The sequence below is a fragment of the Schistocerca cancellata genome, chromosome 3 (assembly GCF_023864275.1).
Source record: "Schistocerca cancellata isolate TAMUIC-IGC-003103 chromosome 3, iqSchCanc2.1, whole genome shotgun sequence".
Lineage (NCBI taxonomy): Eukaryota > Metazoa > Arthropoda > Insecta > Orthoptera > Acrididae > Schistocerca > Schistocerca cancellata.
The window spans coordinates 881,518,745-881,533,005 of NC_064628.1; the positions used below are offsets into that span (position 1 = coordinate 881,518,745).

General features: G+C 41.7%; 1 protein-coding gene across 1 annotated transcript in view; it reads right to left on the reverse strand.

Annotated features, from left to right (window-relative positions):
• The window catches only part of LOC126175949 (rRNA N6-adenosine-methyltransferase ZCCHC4), an 85,383-nt gene that overhangs the window by 1,050 nt on the left and 70,072 nt on the right, over positions 1-14,261 (reverse strand). The window contains exon 8 of the mRNA XM_049923027.1: positions 11,906-12,088. Coding sequence (XP_049778984.1) covers positions 11,906-12,088 — 183 coding nt within the window. The remainder of the gene's footprint in view (positions 1-11,905; positions 12,089-14,261) is intronic.

Below are 14,261 nucleotides of genomic sequence, written 5' to 3' on the forward strand. Positions count from 1 at the left end.
AATACTCAAGAATAGGTTGCAGTAGCGTCCTATATGCTGTCTCCTTTACAGCTGAACCACACTTTACTAAAATTCTCAAAAAATAAACTGAATTTGACCTATCACCTTTCCTACCACAATTCTCACATCCTCATTCCATTTCATATTGCTTTGCAACATTATGCCTAGATATTTAAACAACATGATTTTCTCAAGCAGTACCCTACTAATAATGATCTGAAAATTACAGGTTTGATTTTCATACTCATCCACATTATCTTACATTTTTCTACACTTAAAGCCAGCTGCCATTCATCATACCAATTAGAAATTTTCTCTAAGCCATCTTGTATCCTCCTAGAGTCACTCAACTTCGACACCTTACCATATACCAGAGCAACATCAGCAAACAACCACAGATTGCTGCCCACCCTGTTCTCCAGATCATTTTTGTTGTTGTTGTTGTTGTTGTTGTTGTGGTCTGAGTGGTTTGGTGCAGCTCTCCAAGATACTCTATTCTGTGTGAGCTTCATCAGCTCCAAATACCTACTGCAACCTATATCCTTCTGAAACTGCTTATTCATCTCTTGGTCTCCCTCTACGATTTTTACCTCCTACCCCTGGCATTCACTTCCAGTGCAAAATTTGCAATCCTTTGAAGTCTCAAAATGTGCCCTATTAACCAATCCCTTCTTTCGGTCAATTTTTGTCACAACTTTCTTGCAATCCCCAATTTTGTTTAGTACCTACTCTTAGTTACATGATCCACCCATCTAACCTTCAACATTCTTCTGTACAACCACATTTCAAAAGCTTCTGTTCTCTTTTTGTCTAAACTGTTTATCGTCAATGTTTCACCAACATACGCGGTTACACTTCAGACAAACACTTTCAGAAAAGATTTCCTAACACCGAAATCTGTATTTTATGTTAAAAAATGTCTCTTCTTCAGAAACACTTTTCTTGTCATTGTTAGTCTACATTTCATATCATCTCTGCTTCAGCCATCATCAGTTATTTTGCTGGCCAAATAGCAAAACTCATCTACTACTTTAAGTGTCTCATTTCCTAATCTGATTCCCTTAGCACCACCTGACTTAATTCTACTACATTCCATTTTTCTTGTTTTGCTTTTGTTGATGTTCATCTTATATCCTCCTTTCAACACATTGTCCATTTCGTTCAACTGCTCTTCCACATCCTTTCCTGGCTCTGACAGAATTAAAATGTCTGTCTGCAAATCTCAAGGTTTTTATTTCTTCTCCCTGAACTTTAATCCCTACTCCTAATTTTTCTTTGGTTTCCTTTACTGCACATGGAAAAGGAAGGGTGCCCATATATATACGGACGGAGCACCTGACACATAGCAATGGCTACCTGCTAAAGCTTAACGGCTAAGCTTACAACTTGAACCAAACTACTGTAGCTGTATCTTCATCCATTTGACCTAAATTGTGTCTCATGTTACAAAGGACCAACTTTGTTTCGATTTGGAGGTGCGATCTAAAACTTTTATCTCCCATTGAATTTTGAGTCTCAGATTTCAGGTGCAGCTTAGATTCGGGAATTTTTTTTGTTTTGTTTTGTTTTCCTTGATTTCGAGTCTCATTTTTCAGGTGCGGCTTAGATTTGAGTAAATACAGTAAGTGGTATAATGAGACATACCCTCTGCCATGCACCTCATGGCATGTTATTAAGTATAGATGCAGATGTAGAAGAGTAATTCGCCGATCCATATAGTGTGCACCCATAGTCTAGCTGCAATTGCACAAAAGCCCTATAAAAATGGAGTTGATGTGCTCTGTCTGCTCCCAAGACCTGTGGCTAAGACAGCACGATATTCAGTGTCTTCTGGGTTCTGGCTTTCAAGTCCCTCAGGTGTGGTAACCATGACAATTTGGAGTCAAAAATTAGGCCTAGAAGGCTCACCAAATTTTTAAAATGTAGAATGGGGTAACTCACTTGCAAGTCGTGTAAATTAAAAATACAACAAGAATGATTAAAATGAACACACATACATTTATCTGCAGGAAACTGAAAACTTGTCTTTGCCTCCCACTCCCCTAAACTGTGCACTGTAAGTTGCAACTGACAAATTGCTGTTTTAACATTGGAGGAGAAACTTGCAAAATCATCTACAAATAAGGACTGTTTTACAGGACTCTTTACCACAGACATTATGTTGTTTATGGCTATGGCAAAGAGGTTAACACTAAGAACACTGCCCTTAGGAACACCATTCTCCTCCTCAAAACGATCCACCTGTGTGTCACCAACTCAACACTTTAAAAACTGCTTGGACAGGAAACACCATATGAAGATGGGGAGGTGGCCACAAAAGCCCCATTGATGGAGTTGTGCAAGAATACTATGTCTCCAAGTAGTATTGTATGCCGTACAAATGTCAAAGAATATACTAAGACAGTGGTGTTTACATAGAAAAATCTGCTGAACAGCTAGCTCTAGCAGGGTCAGGTTGTCAACACAGGACTGAAATCTCAGGAATCCACACTGAGCGTGGCTAAGTCATTGCATGGTCTCTAACAACCAGACCAAATGACTGTTAATCATTCACTCCAGGGTCTTTCCTATACAGTTCATTAAGGTGACAATACGGTAACTACTGGGACATGTGCAGTCCATTCCTGGTTTGAGGACAGGTATCAAAATTGCTTCTCTCCATGGGAAAGTAGCCTGTCTGCCACATTAAAATATTTCAGGAGGATTTCCTTTGATGCTGTTGGCAAAGGTTGAAGCATGCAGTACCAGATTTGATCAGGACCAGGTGCGGAATCACAAGTCTCAGTCGGTGCTGAATCCAACTCCCACATGGAGAAAGGGCAGCTGCAAAAATCAGAATTGTTGGATCTGAAGTCCATCCTGCCCCCTATCTATAGCTGCAAGGTACAGGGGAAAGGATGGATCCTGGCTGGCTTTGGCAGCAGTTTTTCTAAATGTACGAGTGATGTCTTGGTGCATTATTTGGAAATGCACCTGTTTCAGCACTGCTGCTATTGGGGAATGACTGTCTTTGCTAGAAACTCTCCTGATGGCTTTCTGTACTTTTGTGGAACAAGTGGAATGGTTTAAGGAAGCCAGGAACACTTGCCGTGACTTTCTCTTAATCTCCTTAATTAACCCTCGAGCCTTGGCTTTTGCGACTCAAAAGGCCGTGAGGTTATCTGTTGTTGGGTGGTATTTAAAATGTCAAAGAGCTGCATGCCTGTTCCAGGTTGCTGAGCAGACCTCATAGGTCCACTAAGGTACAGACAGCCTCTTAAGGTAACCTGAGGACTTTAGGATAGATAAGTTAGCAGCAAGATGGATCAATGTTGTGATGTTATCCACCCATTCCTGTATTCCTGTCTGAACACAGCCAGCAGGCTGAACACTGTCCAGTTAGCCTTGCTGACAATCCATTTCGGTGGCTTCTGTTAAGTAATGCTCCATCCAGTATGTGGATGATCCACATTGGGAGGTGGTCACTGGAACGAAGAATATCAGTTGCTTCACACTGAGCAGGGTCTGCAGAAAGAGAGGTTGATGGCTGAGGACAACCCAGTAGCAGGTGATAAATGAGTGAAACAATTTGTGTTGAGGATGCACAGCTCCTGAGACAATATGATGTTTTCCAAGACTCAACCCCCACGGCAAGTACAATTTGAGCCCTATAATACATTACGCGCACTGAAATCATTTACTAGGAGAAATGGGCAGGAGAGTTGTTCTATGTCTGTGTGAGCCTCGGTGTCTTATCGCACCCTGCAGAGGTAGATACAGTGAGCAGATAGTGATGATCTGACCCACATGAACTGCAACAGCTATGGCATGTTGGTCAGTAACCAAGGCGAGAGCAGAGGAGAGGTATGTGTAATTGACAAACACAGCAAGCCCTCCCTTGGCCTGTTCCCCAGTTTACCCAGTCAGGTCACCCTTGCAATGAAGGGTACAGCCCCCTAGTACTGAGGCATCAGATGTTTTAAAATGTGTTTCCCACAAATACAAGAACAGGGGACATTCCTACACTAGAGGTTTCAGTTCCTTCCCCTGTGCTCTGAATCCATTGATGTTCCACTGCAGTATGGGAGCCATTTGTTATGGAGGTTGCACTTTCGCCTTGTCTTCCTGCCAGGAAGGGGAGCCCATAGTGGGTGGAAGCTCAGTCTTGGGGCGAGATGACTGCCGTATGCTGACACGAAGATCCATCAGCTTTGAAGACGAATTATGAGAGATATCACAGAGAGTGACATCAACCTCATCAGACTGCTTACTTTCCATCAGTGGTTGATTGTTTGCCTTTGCCCTAGGTAGGCTTTGCAGGCACAACCACAGCTATGGTAGTGGCAACACTGGACAGTGAACTAAACTTTTGTAGGGGCAGGGTGTTCTGCAACAATGGAAACCATAGCCTTTTCTGATGTTCTGTGGGGAGATGTGGGCTTCGAAATAGCTGCAGCCGTGCAAGTGCTTTGAGAAACACAGATACTACTACAGACCCTAGCAACGTCCTTTTGAATACCGGTATGAGTTTTCGGGACTGGCTGTTTGCGAATGGAAGCAAAAGAGGCATCAAATGTGAGTAGTTGCATAGTCTTCTAGATATTTTTGGTTTCACCATGTAGGATGCCCTTGTCATTTTCATCTCCTGGATCTTCCTTTCTTCAAGAAAGACACTGCAGTCTCTACTCCAGACAGGGTGATCCCCAGAACAGCTGACACACTTAGGAGGAGATGAACAACCAATTCCTTCGTGGGTAGCCTTGCCACATTTGCCACAAGTGGCTTCTCCCTTACAACTTAACAGTAGTGTGTCCAAGGATTAGACACTTAAACCAGTGCACTGGGCCACACCACGTGCTTAGATAAAGTAAACCTGCTTTGACACACTCTGGAAGTTTCATGGTGTTAACTGTTAAGTATAGAAGAGTTTGATTTCATCAGACTGCCAACCACCCTTTTCATGATGTTTTGCATGTCAACAATGCCTTCTTTGGTCAATCAGCTTTCAGTTCATCTTTGGGAATATTGACCAGATCTCTGCATGGCACAACACCTTTGCTGTAGTTGGTGTTGCACAGTTCAGTTTTGGTCGCATACTCCCCAAGGCATTGAGCTTTCTGGAGGTTCTTTACTTGATGAGAACTATACGTATCTATCAACAGCGTCCCATTTCACAAGCACCTGACATATTTTAAAGTGCCATAGATTCCCTCTAAATCTTTTTGGATACAGAAAGGTTAAACTTTCATAAAACTGCCCTTTTACAGTTTGACAGAGCAGCAAGCATTCTGTTACTATAAATGGCAGCACCCTAAATAATTCCTAATTTAGGAAGACTGGCTACATGAGCACTCTTGTTATATTTGGTGTTTATACCTATGACCTGCCTACCCACTCCACTGAGAGAAAAAAGAGGAAATATTGTAGGTTCCATCTCGGTCCCACAGTGACAATGGACTGGCAGCACCTACCCGTCCCCAGCTCAGGAAACTGGGGTCACAAAATGTACCTGGTAAATGAATGCTGATCCCCTGAGGGGTAGACTCATTCAAATTACTACTGATGGTTTCTGAAATGTAATTAAATTGAAAACAGAACAATGAATACTGAAAGCAGATGAACTTGTTAGGATGTGCCACTGACATCTATAGCCCATCAGGAATTTAGCAATGCTCATTATTCCCAACATACCGTATTTACTCGAATTTAAGCCGCACTCGAATCTAAGCCGCACCTGGAAAATGAGACTCGAAATTAAGGAAAAAAAAATTTCCCGAATCTAAGCCGCACCTGAAATTTGAGACTCGAAATTCAAGGGGAGAGAAGTTTTAGGCCGCACCTCCAAAGCAGAACAAAGTTGGTCCATTGTAATATGAGACACAATTTAGGTCGAATGAATAACGATACAGCTACAGTAGTTTGGTTCAAGCCGTAAGCTTAGCAGTTAAGCTTTACCAGGTAACCATTGCTATGCGTCAGGCACTCCGTCTGTATTTATACGGGTACCCTTCGTTTTTCACGTGCTTCGTCTGGTTTGAATTGATTGCTTATTTTTCTTTGATCTGATATGTGCTGTTCTCTTTGTTATAGGTGTTTACGTCACTCTGAGCTGAAAATGCATTACTGTGCTGTGTCATGCATTGTTTGTCGCATTCTGATAATGAATGTTTACGACCTGTCGCTGCTCGCGGCATGGTTTGCCTTGGTGCGTGCTACCGCCGCTTACAATTAAAAAAAAGAGAGGAATTGCCTCAGTAGCGAAACAATGGCAAGAGACTGCTATTTGTTGTTATTTACATTGCTGCTTTCTTTGTTAATGATCAACAAGAACCAAGTAATAAACTGCGTATGATAGAATATGTTCTGAACAAGAGTTTAGCGAAAATTTTTCTCCGTTTGAAAATCTTTGCAGACGCCTCTTTAGTACATTACTTTCTGCACAGAAATTAGTCATCTTAGATTCAAAAATCTAGTCAATTGCCGTGCTTCATTTCTGACTGTATCTCTATTAGGCATAAGAATAATACGAATATAAACATGATATGATATGTGTATACTTCCGCATTCGCTGTTGTTTCACTCTAGTTTCATTGTTTATTAGCCAGACAGGATTTAAATGAGATAGCAGCAAACACGAAAGAATACATGGCAAAATGTTTATATTCGTATTATTCTTATGGTGAAGACAATACTGCATGTGATTCACAAAAGTTCCCATTAGCAACCATCTCTTCTCACAGGTAGGAAAAAATTTAGAACGTAGAATTGGCCATACTGACAAACATCGCAAACAGTGTTGCCAGTCGGACTTTCGTAGTACACTGAAAAGCTGCTACATTCGAAGATGAACAATACGGAATTTGTATTTACTTCGTTGGATAATGTATGAAAATGCAGTGGTCGAAATTCGGGGCCGAGAAAAAAAAGCTCGTCTTCCGCCTTTTTTTAAATTTATTTACTGACGCAGAGGTTTTGGCGCCAGTATTTATCTTTGTGCCTGCAAAGCATGCCTGTGTAGCGCTACATGTATTCGATGGCAGAAGTTAGTTGTGGCGGCACCTAAAAACATATTTCAGAACTTCCGCTTACTTTGCACACGATTCTAAGCCGCAGGCGGTTTTTTGGATTTAGATTCGAGTAAATACGGTATCTAACAGGACCAATACAGATTTTTTGGATTTAGATTCGAGTAAATACGGTATCTAACAGGACCAATACAGATTTGATTCAGTATATGACTTGCAGATACTCAGCATATTCGAATTGTGACTGCCTAGCAAATTCAAGTGTTAACACAGTGTCAGACTAACAAAATTACATGTTCTAATAATACAAAATATTTGCAAACTGCTTTTGCTCAATATCATGCAAATCTGTTAAGGTACTCGGACCACCTTATCATGTATGGTTTTGGTTTTCCAGAGTACAAAATGGTGCCATCACAAATGGATGCTGACAACTAATGACAGACAAACAACATGTCATATTTCAAACACTGCTTTCACCAACCTTTTGTTTTCCAATTACTTGGCTAAATATGCATTACTCACAAAGTTCAGCAGTTTCTATGCCTAGCAATACAAAGGCATATAGTAATTATAGACTGAACATTCAAAAAGAAAAAATAACACAGGAGGAAAAAATCTTACAGCAATACAATAAGCCTTATTTAGACCAATAAATGACTTGGAATCTAACAGTTTTTATTAGTTTTTGTTACAGCACTTTGCATTAAATCATAAAGATAAGAGTATGCCAGGTCAAAAATGTGATGCTGTAGAACATCAGAAAAAGTTTGCATTTTTCGATTAATGCAAATACAGATTTGATTTCTGCCACAAAATATAAAAACGCGAAAATTACCTAACACACCATGAAACAGTGAACTGTATCAAAGATGAACTATTTTATCAGAGATTGTCTGAAATAGCTTTATTTTCTTTACATAAATACTGAAAATATAAGCAGTTTTTGGTTACTGGTATTGCATATCATCTGGCAAATCCCAATTTGAAAAGATAGTGTATGACAGAACGTGTTTGCAAAATAAAAAATGCATGAATGCAATAGCATATCAGTGCACTCAATGCTCTGGTGCCATGCCAGTTGTGAGCAGTTGAATGGTCTGTGTAAGGTACACACCACATAATGCAATATAGTACCACTGACTAAGACAGCTCTTATCAACTGAAGGGAAGTACAAGTTTGCTCCAACCACAAAACTAAATAATTACATGAATAAATAAATACATAAATATATCTAAAAACAAAGATGATGTGACTTACCAAATGAAAGCGCTGGCACATCGATAGACACACAAACAAACACAAACATACACACAAAATTCAAGCTTTCGCAACCAACGGTTGCCTCATCAGGAAAGAGGGAAGGAGAGGGAAAGACGAAAGGATTTGGGTTTTAAGGGAGAGGGTAAGGAGTCATTCCAATCCCGGGAACGGAAAGACTTACCTTAGGGGGAAAAAAACAGGTATACACTCGCACACACACACATATCCATCCGCATATACACAGACACAAGCAGACTAAGCAGACCTGCTTGTGTCTGTGTATATGCGGATGAATATGTGTGTGTGTGTGTGTGTGTGTGTGTGTGTGTGTGTGTGTGTGTGTGCGCGAGTGTATACCTGTCCTTTTTTCCCCCTAAGGTAAGTCTTTCCGCTCCCGGGATTGGAATGACTCCTTACCCTCTCCCTTAAAACCCAAATCGTTTCGTCTTTCCCTCTCCTTCCCTCTTTCCTGATGAGGCAACCGTTGGTTGCGAAAGCTTGAATTTTGTGTGTATGTTTGTGTTTGTTTGTGTGTCTATCGACCTGCCAGCGCTTTTGTTTGGTAAGTCTCATCATCTTTCTTTTTAGATATATTTTTCCCATGTGGAATGTTTCCCTCTATTATATTCATATCATTAAATAGATAGATAGATAGATAAATATAAGGGTGAAAATCCATGTAAATGATAGTGTTTACATTCACTGAATATTGTATTCAGGACCGTAGCTTATCCACTGCTTTGAGTGCTGTTGTTGCAATGTATAACAAAAAACAGTAGGTGGTTGCACACATTTGTTTGTTAGCCAAAGTTCACCACTTTTACTGTGGCAATTTTTGGTGGTGGGTATTTTGAACTGCGTTCACATCAAATTCTACTATATGTCGGGCCTGAACTACCTGGTTTACAATATTCTGAAAATCTCCATAAGCAATATACTCTTCCAACCTCAAGATGCAATTGCTGAGTTGCCCATTCCGAAAGCTTTGTGTTGTATGTTGCTTGCTGTTGTTTTTCCTCATTTCCTCACAACACCAGATAGATCGGTGATTCTGTGACAATGTGTCAGTTCTGCTTCCAGAGAAAAATAGAGCATGGATATCAGCTGGCTGGCTGCCTTGCAAGAGGGAGGCAGGGCTTGTTTCCCCACACTGCTCCTCTTCCCTCTGCAAGTCATTTTTCTAGTTTGTTTAGTTTAGGCTGAAAGCTGTCTGCTAGTATACACAGTCCACATACTACACCAAAGCAAGTGGAAAACGAAACCCGCCATGTATTTTGACTGTGCCAAAATTCCTCCCCTAACATGTGAAAGGAGTTCTTTTCGGTACTACTTCTATGCTACGTGCCTTGTCAGTTCTATCTCCTGCATTGACACGTATGGGCTGCATGGCTATGAATGCCCAAAGAAGCTCAAAATTAATATTACGCAAATTTTATAGCAATAGAATTGAGTGGAGAAAGAAAAATAATTTCAAGAAACACATTAAGTCAGAGATGCATTCAATTCGTTGGTAGGAAAATGCTCCAACTTCTGAACAGAACAATCCTTTGTTGAAAGCTGAAATATAGCCAAAAGAAGAAACAAAGGCTATTTCAGAATTTCAGAAATAAAAAAAACTGTTGAAGTTTTTGCAAAAGCAAACATTCCAATCATAAAGTTCCCTGGTAAAAATAGATATGAATTTCACCAAAGATACATGCTACATTTTCCAGATTCTAGTCATTACCAAGTGATCATAATACATCCAGAGCTTACAAAACAGACGTCTGTGACTGTATGAACAAAGAAAGAAAATCAGGGATTAATGTGCTGTTAACAATGACAGAAGCAGTGACAGATTACAAGATTGGACTCATTAAGGCTGTCACAGCATGGTGTTTTATATGGAACTGTTCTAGCATTTACCTTAAGTGATTTACAGAAACCATGAGATTGGGTCAGGGGGAAGTCTACCTTAACCACAGTGTCAATGATTGTAGAACATTCTAACACTCGTAACAGGAATATTAGAAAATAAAAATAACAATTAAGCAAGTAAGCAAACATAGAAAGAGTGATGACTACATATTAAAATTCTACTGTTACTAGGCAGATAGACATAAGGCATAGTAACAACCAATAAAAAAACTGACATAACAAGAGCTTCTTAATTCTGTAAAAGAGTTTTTCTGTAATGTACACTCCTGGAAATTGAAATAAGAACACCGTGAATTCATTGTCCCAGGAAGGGGAAACTTTATTGACACATTCCTGGGGTCAGATACATCACATGATCACACTGACAGAACCACAGGCACATAGACACAAGCAACAGAGCATGCACAATGTCGGCACTAGTACAGTGTATATCCACCTTTTGCAGCAATGCAGGCTGCTATTCTCCCATGGAGACGATCGTAGAGATGCTGGATGTAGTCCTGTGGAATGGCTTGCCATGCCATTTCCACCTGGTGCCTCAGTTGGACCAGCGTTGGTGCTAGACGTGCAGACCGCGTGAGACGACGCTTCATCCAGTCCCAAACATGCTCAATGGGGGACAGATCCGGAGATCTTGCTGGCCAGGGTAGTTGACTTACACCTTCTAGAGCACATTGGGTGGCACGGGATACATGTGGACGTGCATTGTCCTGTTGGAACAGCAAGTTCCCTTGCCGGTCTAGGAATGGTAGAACGATGGGTTCGATGACGGTTTGGATGTACCGTGCACTATTCAGTGTCCCCTTGACGATCACCAGTGGTGTACGGCCAGTGTAGGAGATCGCTCCCCACACCATGATGCCGGGTGTTGGCCCTGTGTGCCTCGGTCGTATGCAGTCCTGATTGTGGCGCTCACCTGCACGGCGCCAAATACGCATACGACCATCATTGGCACCAAGGCAGAAGCGACTCTCATCGCTGAAGACGACACGTCTCCATTCGTCCCTCCATTCACGCCTGTCGCGACACCACTGGAGGCGGGCTGCACGATGTTGGGGCGTGAGCGGAAGACGGCCTAACGGTGTGCGGGACCGTAGCCCAGCTTCATGGAGACGGTTGCGAATGGTCCTCGCCGATACCCCAGGAGCAACAGTGTCCCTAATTTGCTGGGAAGTGGCGGTGCGGTCCCCTACGGCACTGCGTAGGATCCTACGGTCTTGGCGTGCATCCGTGCGTCGCTGCGGTCCGGTCCCAGGTCGATGGGCACGTGCACCTTCCGCCGACTACTGGCGACAACATCGATGTACTGTGGAGACCTCACGCCCCACGTGTTGAGCAATTCGGCGGTACGTCCACCCGGCCTCCTGCATGCCCACTATACGCCCTCGCTCAAAGTCAGTCAACTGCACATACGGTTCACGTCCACACTGTCGCGGCATGCTACCAGTGTTGAAGACTGCGATGGAGCTCCGTATGCCACGGCAAACTGGCTGACACTGACGGCGGCGGTGCACAAATGCTGCACAGCTAGCGCCATTCGAAGGCCAACACCGCGGTTCCTGGTGTGTCTGCTGTGCCGTGCATGTGATCATTGCTTGTACAGCCCTCTTGCAGTGTCCGGAGCAAGTATGGTGGGTCTGACACACCGGTGTCAATGTGTTCTTTTTTCCATTTCCAGGAGTGTATTATCCTCATTAATTCAATTTAACCCAATGCATACCTCATTCTGTGGACAGTTGCCTTTCCTGTGTCCTTCACCACCACAGTGGTAACAAACACCAGAAGGAACAAAAGTTCCACATTTGTGATTAGTTAGGCAACAGCGTCCACATGTGTTACAGTGCTTCCAAGAAGGTTTCACACATCTGTCGCACTTAAAGCAATGCTCATAAGTTGTCCCATTCTGTAACAGAACAATAAAAAATGTGTGATAATGTGATAGTAAAAATAATTCAGTCAGTTCAAATCTAGTATGTACCAATATAAAGAATTCCTTCAATAGCATTCACTGCCATTTCATAGTAAAAGACTCAGAGAAACACTTCAATATGTGTCACAATGACAGGCCGCACACTGCAACCCACTGATTGCATTGAGCTTTGACACACTAGTCAGGGAACCATATAAAGTAACTCCTTTGAGTAGGTTTAGATTACTAGTCTCCCATTTTTTAAAACATCAAGGTCAAAAGTCTTGAGGCCTACAACACAATAATTTCTCAGAAATTGAAAAAGTTGCTAATTTTGATCCAATGCAAAGTTTAGTTGAGACAGAAAGCCAATGCTAACTGGGGCAGTGCCCAAGCTGTTGCAGAGTCTATATATCATCATTTTAGGTGAAATGAACTTTATAGCGCACAACAAAAAATAACAATTAGTTTGTGTTCCTACATACTTCAACAATTCTTGGTGCTGACTGTATGTTTTTGTGTTTTCCAGTTTTCACATAACATACTGTTTTTTAAGGTATTTGGAGAAGAAAAAGAGAGCAAATATGTTATACGCTGACAACTGGTTATATACACTGAGCTGACAAAAGTCATGGAATAACAATATGCACATATACAGATGGCGGTATTATCACATACCCAAGGTATAGAAGGGCAGTGCATTGGTGGAGCTCTTCAATTGTACTCAGGTGACTCACATGTAAAGGATTCTGATGTGATAATGACCACACAATGAGAATGAACAGACATTGATGCAGAATGGAAGTTCAAACTAGATGAAAGGGACATTCCATTTCAGAAATCTTTAGCAAACTCAATATTCCAAGATATACAGTGTCAAGTGTATACCAAGAATACCACATCTAAGTCATTACCTCTCACCACTGACAATGCAGTGGCTGACAATCTTCACTTAATGAAAAAAACCAGTGGAATTTGTGTGGAGTTATCAGTCCTAACAGACAAGCAACACTTTGTGAAATAACAGCAGAAACCAATGTAGAATGTTCAACGAACACATCCTTTGGGAGAGTATGGTGAAATTTGGTGTTAATGGCCTAATGGCAGCAGATGGCTAACACAAGTGCCTTTGCTAACTGCACATCACCTGCAGCACCTTTCCTGGGGTCTTTACCATATTGGTTGCCCTAGATGACTGTAGAACTGTCGTCTGGTCTGATGAGTCCCGAGTTCAGCTGGTAAGAGCTGATGGTAGGATTCGACTGTAGTGCAGACCCCACAAAGTCATGGATGCTAACTGTCAACTGGTAAGCGCTGTATATACATAGAATGGACTGTGTCCTCTGGATGTCTGGGTATTTTGAAACAATTTGCAGCCATTCATAGACTACATGTTCCCAAACATGTCACAAGACCACAGTTGGTCATGATTGGTTTGACGAACATTATGAAATATTCAAGTGAACGATTCGGCCATCCAGATCATCCAGCACGGATCTGATTGAACATTTATGGGACTTAATCAAGAGGTCAGCTTGTGCACAAAATCCTGCACCGGCAAAATTTTCGCAATTATGGACAGCAGTCAATATTTCTGCAGGGGACTTCCAATGACTTTTAGAGTCCATGCCACATCAAGTTGCTGCAATGCAGCATGAAAAAGGAGGTCCAACATGATATTAGGAGGTATCTCATGACTTTTGTCACCTCACTATACAATCTCTCTTTGAAACTGATTTTGACGTTCTATATGTATAAGAACAGTGTGTGGAATACTGAGGCTGAAATGTGATTCCATATACAGCTCTGGATCCTTACAACATCATCTGGATAATGTAGTTTTCAAACTATTTTGAGAAGCACGAGACAATTTTTCTTACTTTCATAAATTTGTGTTAATACGTACGCAAACCCCCCGTCCCCCCCATGAACCATGGACCTTGCCATTGGTGGGGAGGCTTGCGTGCCTCAATGATACAGATAGCAGTACCGTAGGTGCAACCACAACGGAGGGGTATCTGTGGAGAGGCACGTAGGTTAGAAAATTTAAAAAGGGAAATGGATAGGTTAAAGTTTGATATAGTGGGAATTAGTGAAGTTCGGTGGCAGGAGGAACAAGACTTTTGGTTAGGTGAATACAGGGTTATAAACCCAAAATCAAATAGGG